This window comes from Rhinolophus sinicus, linkage group LG11 (genome assembly GCF_036562045.2).
Source record: "Rhinolophus sinicus isolate RSC01 linkage group LG11, ASM3656204v1, whole genome shotgun sequence".
In the NCBI taxonomy this organism is placed as follows: domain Eukaryota; kingdom Metazoa; phylum Chordata; class Mammalia; order Chiroptera; family Rhinolophidae; genus Rhinolophus; species Rhinolophus sinicus.
Window position 1 is genome coordinate 8,662,129 of NC_133760.1, and position 14,110 is coordinate 8,676,238.

The window sequence follows — 14,110 nt, forward strand, 5'->3', positions numbered from 1 at the left end:
ACGCTACTGGGCTTAATCTTCAATAAACTAGAATACATTCTGTAAAGTTCTCTACTTTTCTTTACACCTTTTGTTCAGAGCATACATGATCTAGCAAAAGTTCCTCCCTCACCAGGAGCCTCCATGGCCCTTTAGCATTTTAGCACCACACACTTCATAGATCATTTTTTTCTAGGAAGAGGAACAACCTGTTTTCTAGGAAGTCCTCCTGACTATCTAGCCTTCTTCCATCCTGCTGTAGGCTGATCCACTAGGAGTTCCAGCACTTGTTTGTAGTTCCCCACCCCCTCAGCAATCTAACCTCACTCTCTCATGCTGAAAGGAAGGCAGGTGATGGGAGTCAGAAGAAAATATATCCTGAGGCTTGGTGGATGCATTTTTAAGAGCTCTTTATTGGCGACAGTGTAGAACCATGGGGGGAGGGTAGTGGCCTAGTGCCAGCCAGCCCCAGACCCCCGGGGGTCAGGTGCAAAATACAAAAAGAGAATCACAAATACAGAATGGGGTGGGGGGTTGGGGGTTCAATAAATTGTGGTCGGCAGGGGCAGGCCCTGCTCACAGTCTCACACTCGCACCCAGAATTCTCAAAGATACAGATTGTAAAAATCTATGATCTCTCAGGCTTACTCACAAAAATAAAATCTCATGTCCCCAAAGAACCCAGAGTCAGAAGGCAGCTGGAGGATCAAGAACAGTCAGAAAGGAGACAGATGGAAATGGTCAGAGAAAAATAGGCGGAGGGGGCAAGACGCTGGTCAAAGAGACAGCCAGAGACTGCCAGAAACAATCAGAGGGCCAAGACAATCAGAAAAGAGACAGCTAGAGACAGGCCGATAGAGACAGCAGGAGAGACAGGCTGCCTCAAAGTTTCCAGAAGCAGTGTTTCCAATTCAATGGCATGGCTTTGGGGGGCCAATGTGACCTAGGCCGAGGTTGCAGAAGCGCTCACACACTCACGCTCGCGCGCGCGCACACACACACACACATACACATAATATATTTATTTATACATAATAGATATAAGTGCCTTTCGGGAACCAGGAAAGGGATAAATAGCAACGGGAGGAGTCTGGGTTCAGGGTGGGAAGGCACGGGACAGGGCACGTGGAATGTTCTCCATGCAGCACGAGGGCGACTTGGTCACCCGATATTAAAAAATATCAATTTGCCTCACAATAAAATTCTCATGAAGTGAAGCACAAGGAAACGCGGGGCGGGGGAGCCAAAACCAAGATTCGAGGCTGGGGGGATGGGGTGGGGAAGCTGGGATCACAGGAACCCAGCCCCTTCGAGTTTGCCAGTCCAAAAATATTGGGTGTTGGGGGCCAAAGCCTCAGCCTTTAAATCTCCGGAAAAATGTCGGGCTCCTTGGCACGCCCCCCTTACTCCCTTTCTAAAAAGGATGTGGGGGTGCCAAGAAGAGGGAGAAGTTGGCGTCCTAGGCCGGGGTAGGGTGACAGGCCTTATAGAAAAAGGCTAGGGCTGGAGGCTGGGGGTCCTGAAGAGAGAGGCCACACAGATAGATAACTGTCACACCCCTCTCGATTCTCTTACCCCCTTGAGTCTAACTCTCTGTTGAGGGGAGGAAGGAAGCAGATGGGGGGAGAGGAGACCAAAGAAAGGTTTTGGGGAATGGGGGGCACAATCCCTCCGGAAGAGTTCTGTCCCACCCGGCTCCCCCCACAATCGGCCAATTCATTTCACAGTATAAACACTCCAGCAGGACAGGCATCACAGCGCCCCCTGCTGCCTGAATCAGAGAGGCCCAACAAGGAAGGCCAGGAGGGGAAGAGGGTCGGCTTGGACTAATACTGTAATCATACAGGAGGGCTGGGGCTGAATGTGAGGGGATCCTTAGGAAGTGAAAAATTGAACCAGAGCCGGTTTTGCGGGGAGGAAGTGGCTGGACGGCCAGTGAGGGAGGTTCACATTTCAGACTAAGTCTGGGTGGCGGGAAGATTATCATAAGGGGACATCAACTTCCCTTTAAAGGGGGGCTCAATTCAGAGGAGGATCTGACCACATGGAAATGTTGGATAAATAAGCTCCGGTCGGGGGAGCAGGGAAAACCAGCATAGTCACCCCCCCTGAAGGGTGGGTGTGGGGGGCTCTGTGGCACTTCCTTGTTGGGCCTCTCTAGAGAGGACTGCAGCCCACCCCACAGCCCACTGCCAGAACCCCTTTCCCTCCAGCCCACAGGTGGGCATCACTCCCCACCCACCCATCTCCAGATATTGGGTTGAAGTGAGAGGACCAACAGGCAGCCAGAGGTGTCCATCCCCTCCCCACCCCGTCCTCAAAGTCACCAGCGCTCTGGCCTCCCCAGGCCACAGAAACAATAGGTGGCACAAAACACAAGGTCCTCCTGTCAGATGATAGTGGCGGCAGAGTCAAACAGGAGAGGCAGAGAGGCCACACACCCGCTTAGTCTTGTCCCCTCTCTCTACTCCTCCTCCTCTTCCAAATCTCTCTCCCTTGTGTGTTTGTTTGCTTTATGGCTAAAGAGTTCACAGAGCAAGAAGGGAGGGCGAGTTCAGGGGGTCGGAAGGCTGGTCGCTGCCGCTGGTGCGATGGGCGCCGGCGAACGCTGAAACCTCCGGGCAGGTGAGGACAAACGAAGAAGTGTACGAAGGGTTAACAACAGGGAAGGGGTCGCCGAGGACTTGAACTTCACTGTGTGTAAAGAGAGAAGCTGTCAGGTTGGGGGCTGCGTCTTGGCTGGTCTGGAAGGGCAGGGGCGGTGGTGGCGGGGGCGGCAGCAGCCAGCTGAAACCATCTTCCTTAGTGGATGCTGACCCCGGCAAATCTCTCACCTCCGCCAGCGGGCCGGGCCCGGGCCCCTCTTCGTAGGGGATCTTGCAGCCGGGTTTGTGAGCCACCAGCACAAACTCCAGACGCTCCTTCTCCTTTTGGAGCTCGGCGATCTCGGACTCCAGCTCTGCCTTTTCTTCCTCCAGCTGATCTGTCTCCTGAGCCCCGGTGGCCAAGTCATGGAGAAGAGGGAGGAAGGAGAAAAACACTGTGAGCGACTAGAGAGGGTGGGTGGTGGCGGAAGCCATTTCCCCTAAACTTGCTGCTGAGGCCCAAGGGCTGGAAGCCAGCTCTGGACTGATAGGAAAGACCCGCTGAGATGGAGTCCTTGTGTGCTATTGGACTTGGGGCCAGGGTCTTGCCTTCTAGGATCCTGTTTCCCCATCTGTCCAGTGGATGTTTGGGACGCGGCCAGGCACACATGGAAGTCTTTGGTTGCAGGAGGCACTCAGAGGTTTGTTGAATGAATTAACGATTGTTATGTTTTTAATGCCATCTCTGTTACCTGCCCCACTCTGCCTCCCAGGGAAGAAACTAGGTAGTGCAGGGAGGTACAAAATTTGCCAAGGTTCCTCTAGGGGCAGCAGGTCACCCCGCAAGTCTAAAGTAGGAAACTCAGACTGAGGGAGGGCATAAAAGGGGAGGAGGCCTTGGCAGACATCATCAGCCCATGGTTTGAGAAAACTATGGGTAGTTGGGGCAGGTGGTGGGGAATTGACATAGGATAAGAGGATTTCATTTCATAGACTCTCCAGAATGTTAAAGCTAGAAGGAACCTGAGAGATTTGATAAGGGATGGAAGAGATGCAGAAACTGAGGCAAAATGAGTAATCGCTTGCCCAAGACCAAAAGGGAGAAATGCCTGGAGCTCCCTTCTATTAAAGGTCCCTCACATGTCTCCTCAGGAGGAACTAAGGGCCAGGAAAGTGGTGTGTAAGTGGGGGGGGTGTCATAAACCAGGGCAAGGAATGTCCAGAAGTTTACATAAGTGCACATAAGTGTGCACAGGGTTACCCCCTCTGGCCACACCTGTACCTAGTTCCATATGTGGAACCTCTGGTTCTCAGCCCAGGATAAGGGCGCAGGTGGAGGGTGACACAGGATGGGGAGAGACCCCCCTTCTTCATACCCTCACCCCACCCCAGGAGCCATTCTTACCGCCTGGAGTCGGTCAGTCAGCTCCCTCCGACGGTTCCTACACTTAGCTGCTGCCAGTTTATTTCGTTCCCGGCGAACCCTTCGCTTCTCCTCCTCCTCCGGTGTAAGCTGAGTAGGGGAGATAGAGGCCATGAGGTTTGGGGACACAGTGTACCTTCTCCACCCATCCTGAACATCCTCTTCTTCCAGAACCCCAAGGAGCCAGACTCCTCACTGACTGTGGCAAGGATGATAGGGTTTCTGCAGCACTGATGCCTTAGTGGTCCCTCACCCCAATAGTGAGAAAGTTCCTGCCTCTCTTGCTTCCTCCTCCCAGACCAAGTTTTGATGCCCCTTACTCACCGTTTCCTCTCGGGGTCTCCTAGGCCGGGCTCGGGCCGGGCGGGAAGGCCCAGGTCCGCTGGTGGTTCCGCTGGTGGAAGGCCCACCACTGCCACTGGCTGCACCACTGCTATAGCCACTTATGCCCGGTGTGGAGTAACTGGTTCCAGGCATGTCATAGGGGTCGACGGCCGGGGGCTGGGAGGCCAGTGGCTGCCCCTGGGACTGGGCCATAGAAGAGATGAGGGTGGGTTGCACGAGCCACTGGAGGTCCTGGCTGGTTGTGATCGCGGTGACCGTGGGCACGAAGGAACCGGGCATTTCCCCAAGACCGGCGCACTCCTACAGGGTGACACATACACACACAGGCGTAGACACACAAACAGAGACACCGACACACACACACCCAGCACACATACACACACCGACCCCGTGAGTGAGCACAGGGTGAGCGGGTGTGGATCTGTGTGTCACAGGCAAAAAGCCACAACACCCACCCTTCCACTACACCGTGACGCAGTGGTTAATGAGAGGATCTCTGCTCAACTGGCTTCTACCTCCTCCTTCTTCCTCGGGGAAAGGTTGCACGGTTCCAGCGGGTGGTGAATCACACCCCGGGATGGTGACTCTTAGGTGTGGGGGGTGGGGAGGAGGCTGGACACAGCCGGGTGACAGAACCCCCGGGACGGAGTCACAGCCACACACACAGCCACAACTCCCCACCCCCACACCAGAGGCAAGGGGAGGGAGAGGGAGAGGCCTTAGGCCAAGCCTTCCTCTACACTCACACACAGACACACACCCCTCTGAGCGAGGGGATGAGCGATTGGAAGGTCCATGAGACCCCCATGCAGGGGCGGGGGTCCCAGTTAAAAGGGTGTTAGGGGACGGGCCTAGGAGTTTAGAACAACGTTTCAAGTAATTGTCTCTCTCCAGAGTGAGGCTGACAGTGACAGGTTACGGTGGACCGACAGGTAGAGAAAAGTGGCGACCCGGGCTCCCTCAGACTGTAGCGGAGGGGGAATGGTGTAGGTCCTGGGCCCCCAAGCCCAAGCAGCGCTCATCTCCCCCCACCTCTAAATGGAATCCTGGAACTGCTCAGAACGCTGAACTACTCTCCCAGGGGGCGTGGTGAGGGATGGGCTGGCCTGCTAGCCAATCAACGCCCTGGAAACCCAGAGGAGGTGGGGCTCTTGGAGACCACCTGGCTGCCCCTCCTAGACTTAACGGTTCTGGTCCTGTCGTCGGACTCCCGGGAGGAACCGGGCGTCCGTAGCGCAGGGAGTGGGAGTGTGCCTGTGTGCCTGGAGAAGAGGATGACGGTCACCATATCTCCCGAAGAAACCCCGGCCCACAAACAGACATCCTCTGTCCCCTTGAGCAGAGAGATGGGATCCCCAATAGGTCCTCGCGGACCCATTGCGTCGCAGAAGGTATCTCCTGTCGCGACAGGAATCCCCTCGCTCTGCCTGTAGAAGCCCGCAAAAGGACCCTAGCGCGGAGGAAACACGGGTTCCGGGGACAGAGAGGAGGAAGGGAACTGCACTCTACAAATAGGAAGGGGAAGTTGATTGGCCAAAGCCCGCACCGCGGTGGCCAATCGGAACGCCGGACTACCCCCTCTCTTAGCAACGTGGCCCCGGCGTTCCAAAATAGAACGCTCCCGGGACGTCAGGGGCGGGGCGGACGAAGGGGGCGCCGCGCGCCGTGCGTGCCCCGCGTCAGACGGAGGATTCCAGCGCGTCAGCCGTTACGCACGGGTCCCCCGTTACGTCTCCGCGCAGGAGGCGGAGGCAGCGCAGCCGAGGGTTCGAGGCCCGCTTTCCCGCAGAATAGAGGGCGACCGGGCGCCGGAGTGGGCGCACCGGTGGAGGAGGTAAAGGGAAGAGGCTACTGGAAGCTTCCCCGGGATTTGTCTCACCTGCCTAACCGCGCTAGCTGCAGGTTGGGGACCTAGGTCCGGGACAGTCCCGGAACCAGCTAAAAGTTCTCAGCCTTGCTACCGCATACACGTTGCACTGAACGGAGTGGTTTCTCTCCACCCCCAAAGCTTATCCCTCTGCGTTCCCTTCCTGCACTCCACGCACACGACCAATTGCAAAGAAATCCCGACTCTGCAGTTTGCAAAGTGCGCTGTGAGCCTAATCCCTCGCATATCCTGGGTTTTGACGCGTCTTTATTAGGGGTGGGGAGATTGCTCATTCCACTCTTGACTTAAAAAATTAAACCCCACAAAGCAGTACCCCAAACCATTAAAACTTACCTGAGAGGCGGCGGCACCTGGTGGACTGCCGAAGGAGTCCACCGAAGACAGATACTGAGACTCGGCAGAGGGTGAGGAGCTGCACCGGGAGCCGGAGTCGTAGTCTCCGGGGAAAGCCTGAAACATTTCCCTGGGCACAGGGGGGCCCCTGTGACCACGCTGAGGTCGCCGGGAAGCCAAGGCTATGGCCGGGTGGGGGAAGAAATGTATGAGTCCGGTGTGAGCCGAGCGCGCCCCCAAAGTGCGCTGTCCGGGAAAATTCGGGGTGGGGGTAGCAAGCGTCCCGCTCCAACAATGGCAAAGTTTCTGTGCAATTCCTCTGTGGTGCCCAAGCCCCCACAAGATGCCGCTGTGCCTCCTGAAAGTCCAGGCTCGGTAGGACCCAGGGGGGTGGGAAGGTTGCTCCCCTCGAGGCGGAAAATACTGTCCTGCTGTACAGAATCGGCTTCGGGTGCGGTCTCCTCCACGCGTCCGGCGGGTCCCACGGTGGGAGGGAAGTAATAAAGAAGGCGAAAAAGTAAATCGGTCTTCCAAAATAAAATGTAGAATTATCTAGAAGAATCCTTCCAAAAAGTTTCTCCGGAAAAAAATAATAAACCGAATTTCACAGTCTCCAAGAACCACAACAATAAAGTCCCAAGTCCCAGCTCCGCGTGTCCCTGCGGCGGCGGTAGCTCTCAGTCTTATGAATGAAGCCCAACACCATCAGCCTGTATTTATATGCCCGACCCGCCTCCTGCTTACGTCACTTGTCTCGGGCTCCACAAACTTCCCCAGATCTCCCGCCCTGTTGAACCGAGCCTCGTGCCGCCCGGCAAGAGGTCTGCCCTAGCCTGGATCTGGTCACCTGTACCATCTTTGCGGCCCCAAGGGTCTCGGGGGCTGCGTTCCGGAGCACCCAGCCGGAGGGGATCCCGGCCCCGCCTCCCCGGAGTTCCTGTGACGCAATTAGCCATATAAGGAGCTCGGCCGGCAAGGCAGAGTGTTTGTTTGGTAACCTAGCAATTACGTCAGAGGGAATCCCTCGCTCGCTTGCGCGCTTCTCGAACCAGCCCGCGCTTGCGCAGTGCCGCGCCGCCCCGGGGGCAGGTATTAATAGTCTCTTAAACTAGCCCAGGGAAGCCCTCAGGTGGGGGAGACCCCAGCTAGCGGGTACCCTTTCCCTCTGGCAGCCCCTCCCAAATCTCCCAGTGGTGCAGCGCCCCGACTCGAGAGGAAGGTTAGATCTCCGAAAGGAGACCTTGGCTAGTGTGCTGTAGTCACCTAGGTGGGGAAACTGAGTCCCGAGCTAGGTCGGAGGGGCTGGCATACTCCAGGTGAAAGTGGAGGTTGGGCTGGAGTCCCGAAGCTCAGGGCAGCTTCTGCCCTGAATTGCTGTGCGAGCTTGGGAAATGTTTTCCCCCTCTTGAGTTTGAGCTTCAGTTTTTTCCAGCTGAACAAAGTTATGTGTGTCTTGGACACTACTGGCCCCCTTAGGTTCAGCGTTTGGGAGGTATCCGAGTTTGGAGGGGATGAGGATTGAAACTTAGGGTGAAAAGTCCCTGCTGATGTTGTTGGTAACCTCTTCTTCTCACTTTATAATCCATAGATAGAAAGAATATGTGTGTGTGTGTGTGTGGGGGGTAACTAATAATAATAAGAATAATTGTTGTTATTATTTTATTATTAGTTTCAGGTGTACCAAACAATGTAATAATTAATGTAATAATAATTATTGATGCCATATATTTAACAATTACCAAGTGCCAGCTCCTGTATTAAGCCTTTCAGTACAAGATTTATAATCCTTAAAACAACTTTTGAGGAAAGTTGTTAAGGGAGGAAAATCTTCATTTTCTAAAATAGGAAAATTATACTTGAAGGGGTTAAGTGACTTGCCCCAGGTCCCATCTCAAGGCATTCAAACCCAAATTGTCAAACTCTAGAGCTCCTACTCTCTTGATTTCTGAGAGCTGCCTGATTCAGTAAAACTTCTGGAGAAAAAACCTGAGTGTTGTGATTGTTTAAGTGACAGTGGTGATAATAGCAGTTTCCAGTCCTCTGGAGCTATAATCCTTACAGACCCACCCCTGTCTGCTCAGTCATACTGTGATAACCCAGGCTCAGTGGGGTAAAGCTGCTTACTTGGGGCCACCCAGTTAGGTGCTGGGGTTCAAGAGTCTAATTTGAGTATTCTGGAAGCCACAGGCCCAACTCCAAAGCATCCACTTGAAAGGGTCCCACCAGCTGCTTCACAAATCTCAGAGATCCTGGCACTTCCCTCCAAGTGCAGAGCCTGGCCCAGCCCTGCACACAGAAGGAGAAGCACTTTAAAATTTGAATCCCACAGGCCCAGAGAAGGGGAGGGTCTGGCTCAGGGTCACACAGCAGGTCTGAGGCAGAGCTGGAGGGAGTGGTTCCTGATTTCCAGGAGAGCCTTGATTCTCTGCTTGAATAGTGGGGAGGATGGAGGGAGATGTGAAAGGCTGCAGGGACATGGGAAGTAATATGGGAAGGTGGAGGTTTCCAGACAAAAGCCCAGCCTCAAGCTTGCCCTCTGCCTCATTCCCCCACACCCCCTGTCTGCCACCCGTCTAGAAAGAGGGACAGGGACTAGGAAATGACACAGCAACCACCAGCTGGCAGTGACTCGGCCCCAGCATCAGACAGGGAGTGACCCCTCACTCCCCTGTCCCATCTAAGCCCCTCATCTCCTCTCTCATGATATAAAAGAGACACACAAATACCTAGCCTGCCTGCTCAAAGACTGTCACACCCTGACATAGGTGGCCCATACACAGCCACTGGCAAATACTCCCAGGGTCACACTCGGGCATTCAGACATTCACCCACAAGCAGCAACACACACAGCCACGTGGAGAAACAGCTTCCTGCACACACAGAACACACAGCATCACATGGTTACCAGCACAGGGCACACATACACAGCATGCACGCCTTCACTACAGGTGCACTCAGATCTTCACACAACAATAACAAGGTCTAATTCTTCACGAGTACTTATATTAATTTATTTAATTCTCAGCACCCTCTTATAAGGTAGGAACTATCATTTTACAGGCAAGAAACCGAGGCCCGGAGAGGTGAAGTCACTTGCCTAGAGTTACACAGCACATGACTGGCAGAGCTAGGATAAGAATGCAGTGTGTGGGCTTCAGAGCCTGTGATTTCAGTTATCTTAAAATGAGGTATGTATGTCAATATATGCACACATAGATGGCCACACGCAGGCAGACACTGGGCATTTACTCCCGATGGGCAGACCTGGGATCTAGGAAGCCTGGGCTTACATTCTGGCCCCACCAAGTAGTGGCTGCGTGAACTTGAGCTAGTGATGAGAAAGCATCAGTGTTCTCATCTGGGAATGAGGACAGAATAGTGCCCAGCTCATGGGCCTGGTGGGAGGATTATGTGAGTAAAGCTCATGGAACAAGCCTGGCACATTGCAGGGGCTTGTTCTGTTATCAAAACAAAGCCACCCTGATCTTCGCAGACATCGACATTTCTAGAGACACACTGGAAGCGGAGACACACAAATCACATTATAACATATTTCACAGGCACCTGACACTTTTGCCTATGTGGGCTTCTTCCTCCATAAAGACATCTTTTAAGTTATATTTCATGACTGCATTGGTATAAAAACAAACAACATTAAATATGAAAACATTTTCTTTTACCTAGAATTTCAGTTTTTTTCTCTTTATTTTAAAAGAAATTAGACATTTTTATGGCCCCCTAAAATTGTCATCGGCCCTAGCACTGTGCCTGCTGTGCCTAAGGGAAAAATTGGCACACACACACACACACACACACACACACACACACACACACAGAGTCTCATTCAAATGCACACAAACAGACATGCACACCTACGCACAGAGCACGGGATGGGCAAGGCAATTATGGGGCTCAATCTGGGGAGCTTCCAGGAGGAGGGGGACTTGGGTGTGTAGAGAGGGCAGGACCCCTGCTCTGACTCCCCAGTATTTGGCTCTGCATGGGAAGTGGGCAGGGAGAACCCTCAGCCTTCTGCCCCCACAGGTGAGAGGTGGGGTGGCAGTACCAGCTTGGCTTGCTCAGTGCATCCTGTAAACAGCGCCGGGCTGACTCTGCCAAAGGAAGGCCTCAGCATGTCCTTCTATCCTTCCTTTGGTAAAACCCTGCTACACTGTTCCTCAGTTTCCCCATCCACAGAGCAAGAAGTTTGGATGACTGTGGGCTCTGAAATTTAATAATAAAAATAAGAAGGAGGAGGATGGCTCTGAAAGCAAACCCTTAGTAAGTTGTGCTCAGTGCTTTCACTCGCATTATCTTAGTTAATCATCGCGCCACACCAGCCCCATAAATAGGTTATGTTATTCTCCCCATTGTCTGGAGAAGAAAACTGAAGTACATGGAGGTTAAGCCTGAGAGCAGTGCTTCTCAGCTGCTAATGTGACCACAGTTCACCCGGGGATCTGGTTACAATGCAGACCTGATGTCGTCTTTTTCATTTCCAGCAAGCCCCTGGGGGATGCCAAGACTTCCGCTCCAAGAGAAGGCTCTGCAAGTGTTGCTGAGAGATGAGAAGAGAAGGGGTATGCATGTGTGGTTGTATATCCTGGTGGCATGACTGTGACCTTTGTGAGGGTAGAGCCAGGCTGGTTAGTAACTGCCGGCTCCTCAGTGCCCAGCACTGAATAGTGAGTGTTACTGCTGGCAGGGCCAGCTCCCCACTGAGCAGTCCTGGAGGTCCTCCTGGAGGGCGTGTCTGTGGTCCCAGGAAAGCAGAATGATCCAGATTGGGGACTCTTAGCTTAACCCTCCCAATAGCCTGGCATTCTGCATTGCAACTCCTTACTCACCATGGCTCAGTGCTGACCTCCCCCCCCCCCCCCCGGTCTCACCTCTCCCCACTCCTCTTCATCATTCCACATGTCATGGTCTCTCTGCCTTGTCTTCAGGTCTTTGTATATGCTCTTCCCTCTACCTGGAGCTCTCTTCCTTTTGCTTCCTCATACGCTTCCTCCAGGTCTCAGCTCCTATATCCCCTCCTGCAGGATCACCCTAATCCTAGGCTGGGTCAGTCCCCCCCCCCCCCCCCCCCCCCCGCAGGACCCTCCTCCCAGCTCTGCATGTCTGGGGACAGACCTGTCTCCCCCACTGGGCTGTATTATTATTGAAGCCTGGGCTGAGGCTGTCCTGGTAACTGCCATGTCCCTAGCACAGTACTGGCCACCCAGTAGGTACTCAACAAATATTTGTTGGTCAAATGAATCTTCACCATTCACTCATTTATTCATTTATAAACTCTGACAGATGGTCTCAGACAGAAACCTATCTGGGCCTCTCTGTTCCTTTGCCATCGCCTTGGTTCATGGGGGCAGATGTTATAGACCAGATGACAGGCAGAGAAGACTGTACATGGATTTGGGGCCTGGCTCCAGGTATAGATGAACAATCAGCCTGCCCGTTCTTCCTGCCTGTTCCCAAGGAGGAACTGGGCTAAGCTGGTGACCCTGGGTCTTCCCAGGGGTGGTGTGGGATGGGGTGGACACATTTGTTAGGGGTGGGAAGAAGGAGGCTTGGTTTATAGAATCCAAACCGGGGAGACAGATAGTCAGATGTACGTGCAGGCGAACACAGCTGCACATGCACAGACCTTTCATCTTTGTCTGCACTGACATACAGATAACTAAGCGAACACACAATTGTACACACAGAGCTACACACACACTGTTGTGCATACACATCACAGAGGTGTGCAGACACCAAACCACACAGATAATGACAGGCATACACCTTTGTCTGTCTGCACAGACACACAACTCCACACACACAACTGGCAGAGCCAAGCACCCCCACTGCCAGTAAGATCCCCAGAGCTGTGGGCTCCCAGGATTTCTTAGATATTCTTTGTGCAGAGGTCCACCCACAGTTGCAGGGGCACAAAGGGCCTCCACAGACTTGCTCAGCTCAGTGAGGCTGGAGCAAGCCAGGAGGGCTTCCTGGTGGAAGTGGGTCTAGCCAACCATTGTCAAGTCCTGAGAAGATTTAAATAAGGAGGGAATCCCCTAGAGCACTCCCTCCCTACTGTGGACAGGCAAGACCAAAGAAGAGGAAGCAAGAGAGACTGTGGGTAACTAAGAGGAAGCACCAGACCAAGGTGGTGAGGATGACTGTTTTGGAGACCTTTTCAGCTGGCCTTAGGATGTAAATAATATGTGCTGTATTAACAATATGGCTGACAGTCATTTGAGAAGACTAACCATGGGCCAGGTGCTACATTATACAGATCAGTATTTTTAACCTTCCAAAATCACTAACTGTAAAGAGGGCACTAGCTGTGTGACCCTGATCCAGTAACTTAACTTCTCTGAGCCCCAATTTCTTCATCTGTAAAGTGGGACTAATAACAGCACCTCCCTCCTGGCGTTTTTTTGAGGAGTAAATAAGTTTATATGTAAAATGTCTAGAACAGTTCCTGGCAGAAAGTATGTCCCTGTAAGTGTAAACTATTACTGCAGCAATGATTTATATTGCCCCCGCTCAATAGATAAGGAAACTGAGGCCCAAGCCCTTAGGGAACTTGCCCAACCTGCAGGCTTGTGCGGAGTGAGGCCTGGGTGCCAACCCAGGTAGTGAGGCAACAGAGTCCCTAGGTGGATGGAGGCCTGGCCTCTCCATGCTAGGGTTCTGAGTGTGCGTGTGTACACGCTTTGTATAGAGATTACATTGTTCCCCGACCCCGTGGTTTTTTGCGCAATCACCCAGACCCTATCCCACCCCCAGTGGGTTATCCAGCAGCTGCCCACAACCCGCAGCCTCCCGGTCAAACCCACACGGGCTTCCTCTTCTCCTCCAGGGGCCTCCCCACCAGCTCTCCTCCTCAAACTCTCCTTCTTGCACCTTGAAGGCGTCTGTGGCTGGGGGGATCTCTGGCTGTAGCCGCCTGGTCCCTGACTCAGGCCCCCTGTCCCCTCACTGACCCCAGTGTGGCCTGCTCGGCCCCCGCAGCCAGACAGACAAGCGGGGGTGTTATGGGGGTGGCCACAGCGGGCCACGTGCCCAAGCCCGCGGTGGCTGAATTCTGCCTGTGATTCAGTACGCTTGTCTGGGCCGCCAGGGGTGTCCTATCTGGGTGATGTCAGCGGCCAGGTATGCGGCCGGGGTTTCTCGGAGGTGACTCAGGCGCCTGAGCTGCCCTCTGCATCCTGCAGACACTCTGGGCATCTGTCCAGGTTAGGCAGCCGCTTAGCCGCCTAACGCTCCCTCCCTTCCGGGCCCCCTCAACGCTCTCCCCAGCCATGAGCTGTAGGAGCAGCGGGTTGAGGGACAGAATGAGGCGGGTCCCAGAGGCTAGGGCCGCACACCAGCCCTGGCAGCCCATCAGGCCCTCCCACCTGCCCCCAAGACTAGGACTCACAGGTTGTTGTGGGATGAAAATTATTCATTCATTTATTAATTCAACCATCCATTCAAACACATTTACTCAGCACCTCCCTATGTCAGGCACCCTAGGCACTGGAGACAGAGCTGAGAACAAGGCAAATTCCTCACAAAGCCCCTAACAGA

The 14,110-nt window shown here is 53.7% G+C and overlaps 1 protein-coding gene across 3 annotated transcripts; it reads right to left on the bottom strand.

The window, feature by feature from the left end:
- Positions 1-370: 370 nt before the first annotated feature.
- On the bottom strand, positions 371-7,426 carry FOSB (FosB proto-oncogene, AP-1 transcription factor subunit). Of its 3 annotated transcripts, XM_074314141.1 has the most exons (5): positions 6,554-7,425; positions 4,312-4,632; positions 3,970-4,077; positions 2,814-2,969; positions 2,535-2,673 (listed from the first exon to the last, which is right to left on the bottom strand). In XM_074314141.1, exons 1-5 carry the CDS (start codon positions 6,677-6,679, stop codon positions 2,671-2,673), a joined length of 714 nt encoding a protein of 237 aa, XP_074170242.1. In that variant the 5' UTR covers positions 6,680-7,425; the 3' UTR covers positions 2,535-2,670. The 3 variants fall into 3 exon arrangements, with proteins under 3 accessions (XP_019610471.1, XP_019610472.1, XP_074170242.1); XM_019754912.2 differs by having other exon boundaries at positions 371-2,969; positions 6,554-7,426; XM_019754913.2 differs by lacking the exon at positions 6,554-7,425 and adding an exon at positions 4,788-6,510 and having other exon boundaries at positions 371-2,969.
- Between the last annotated feature and the right edge of the window lie 6,684 nt (positions 7,427-14,110).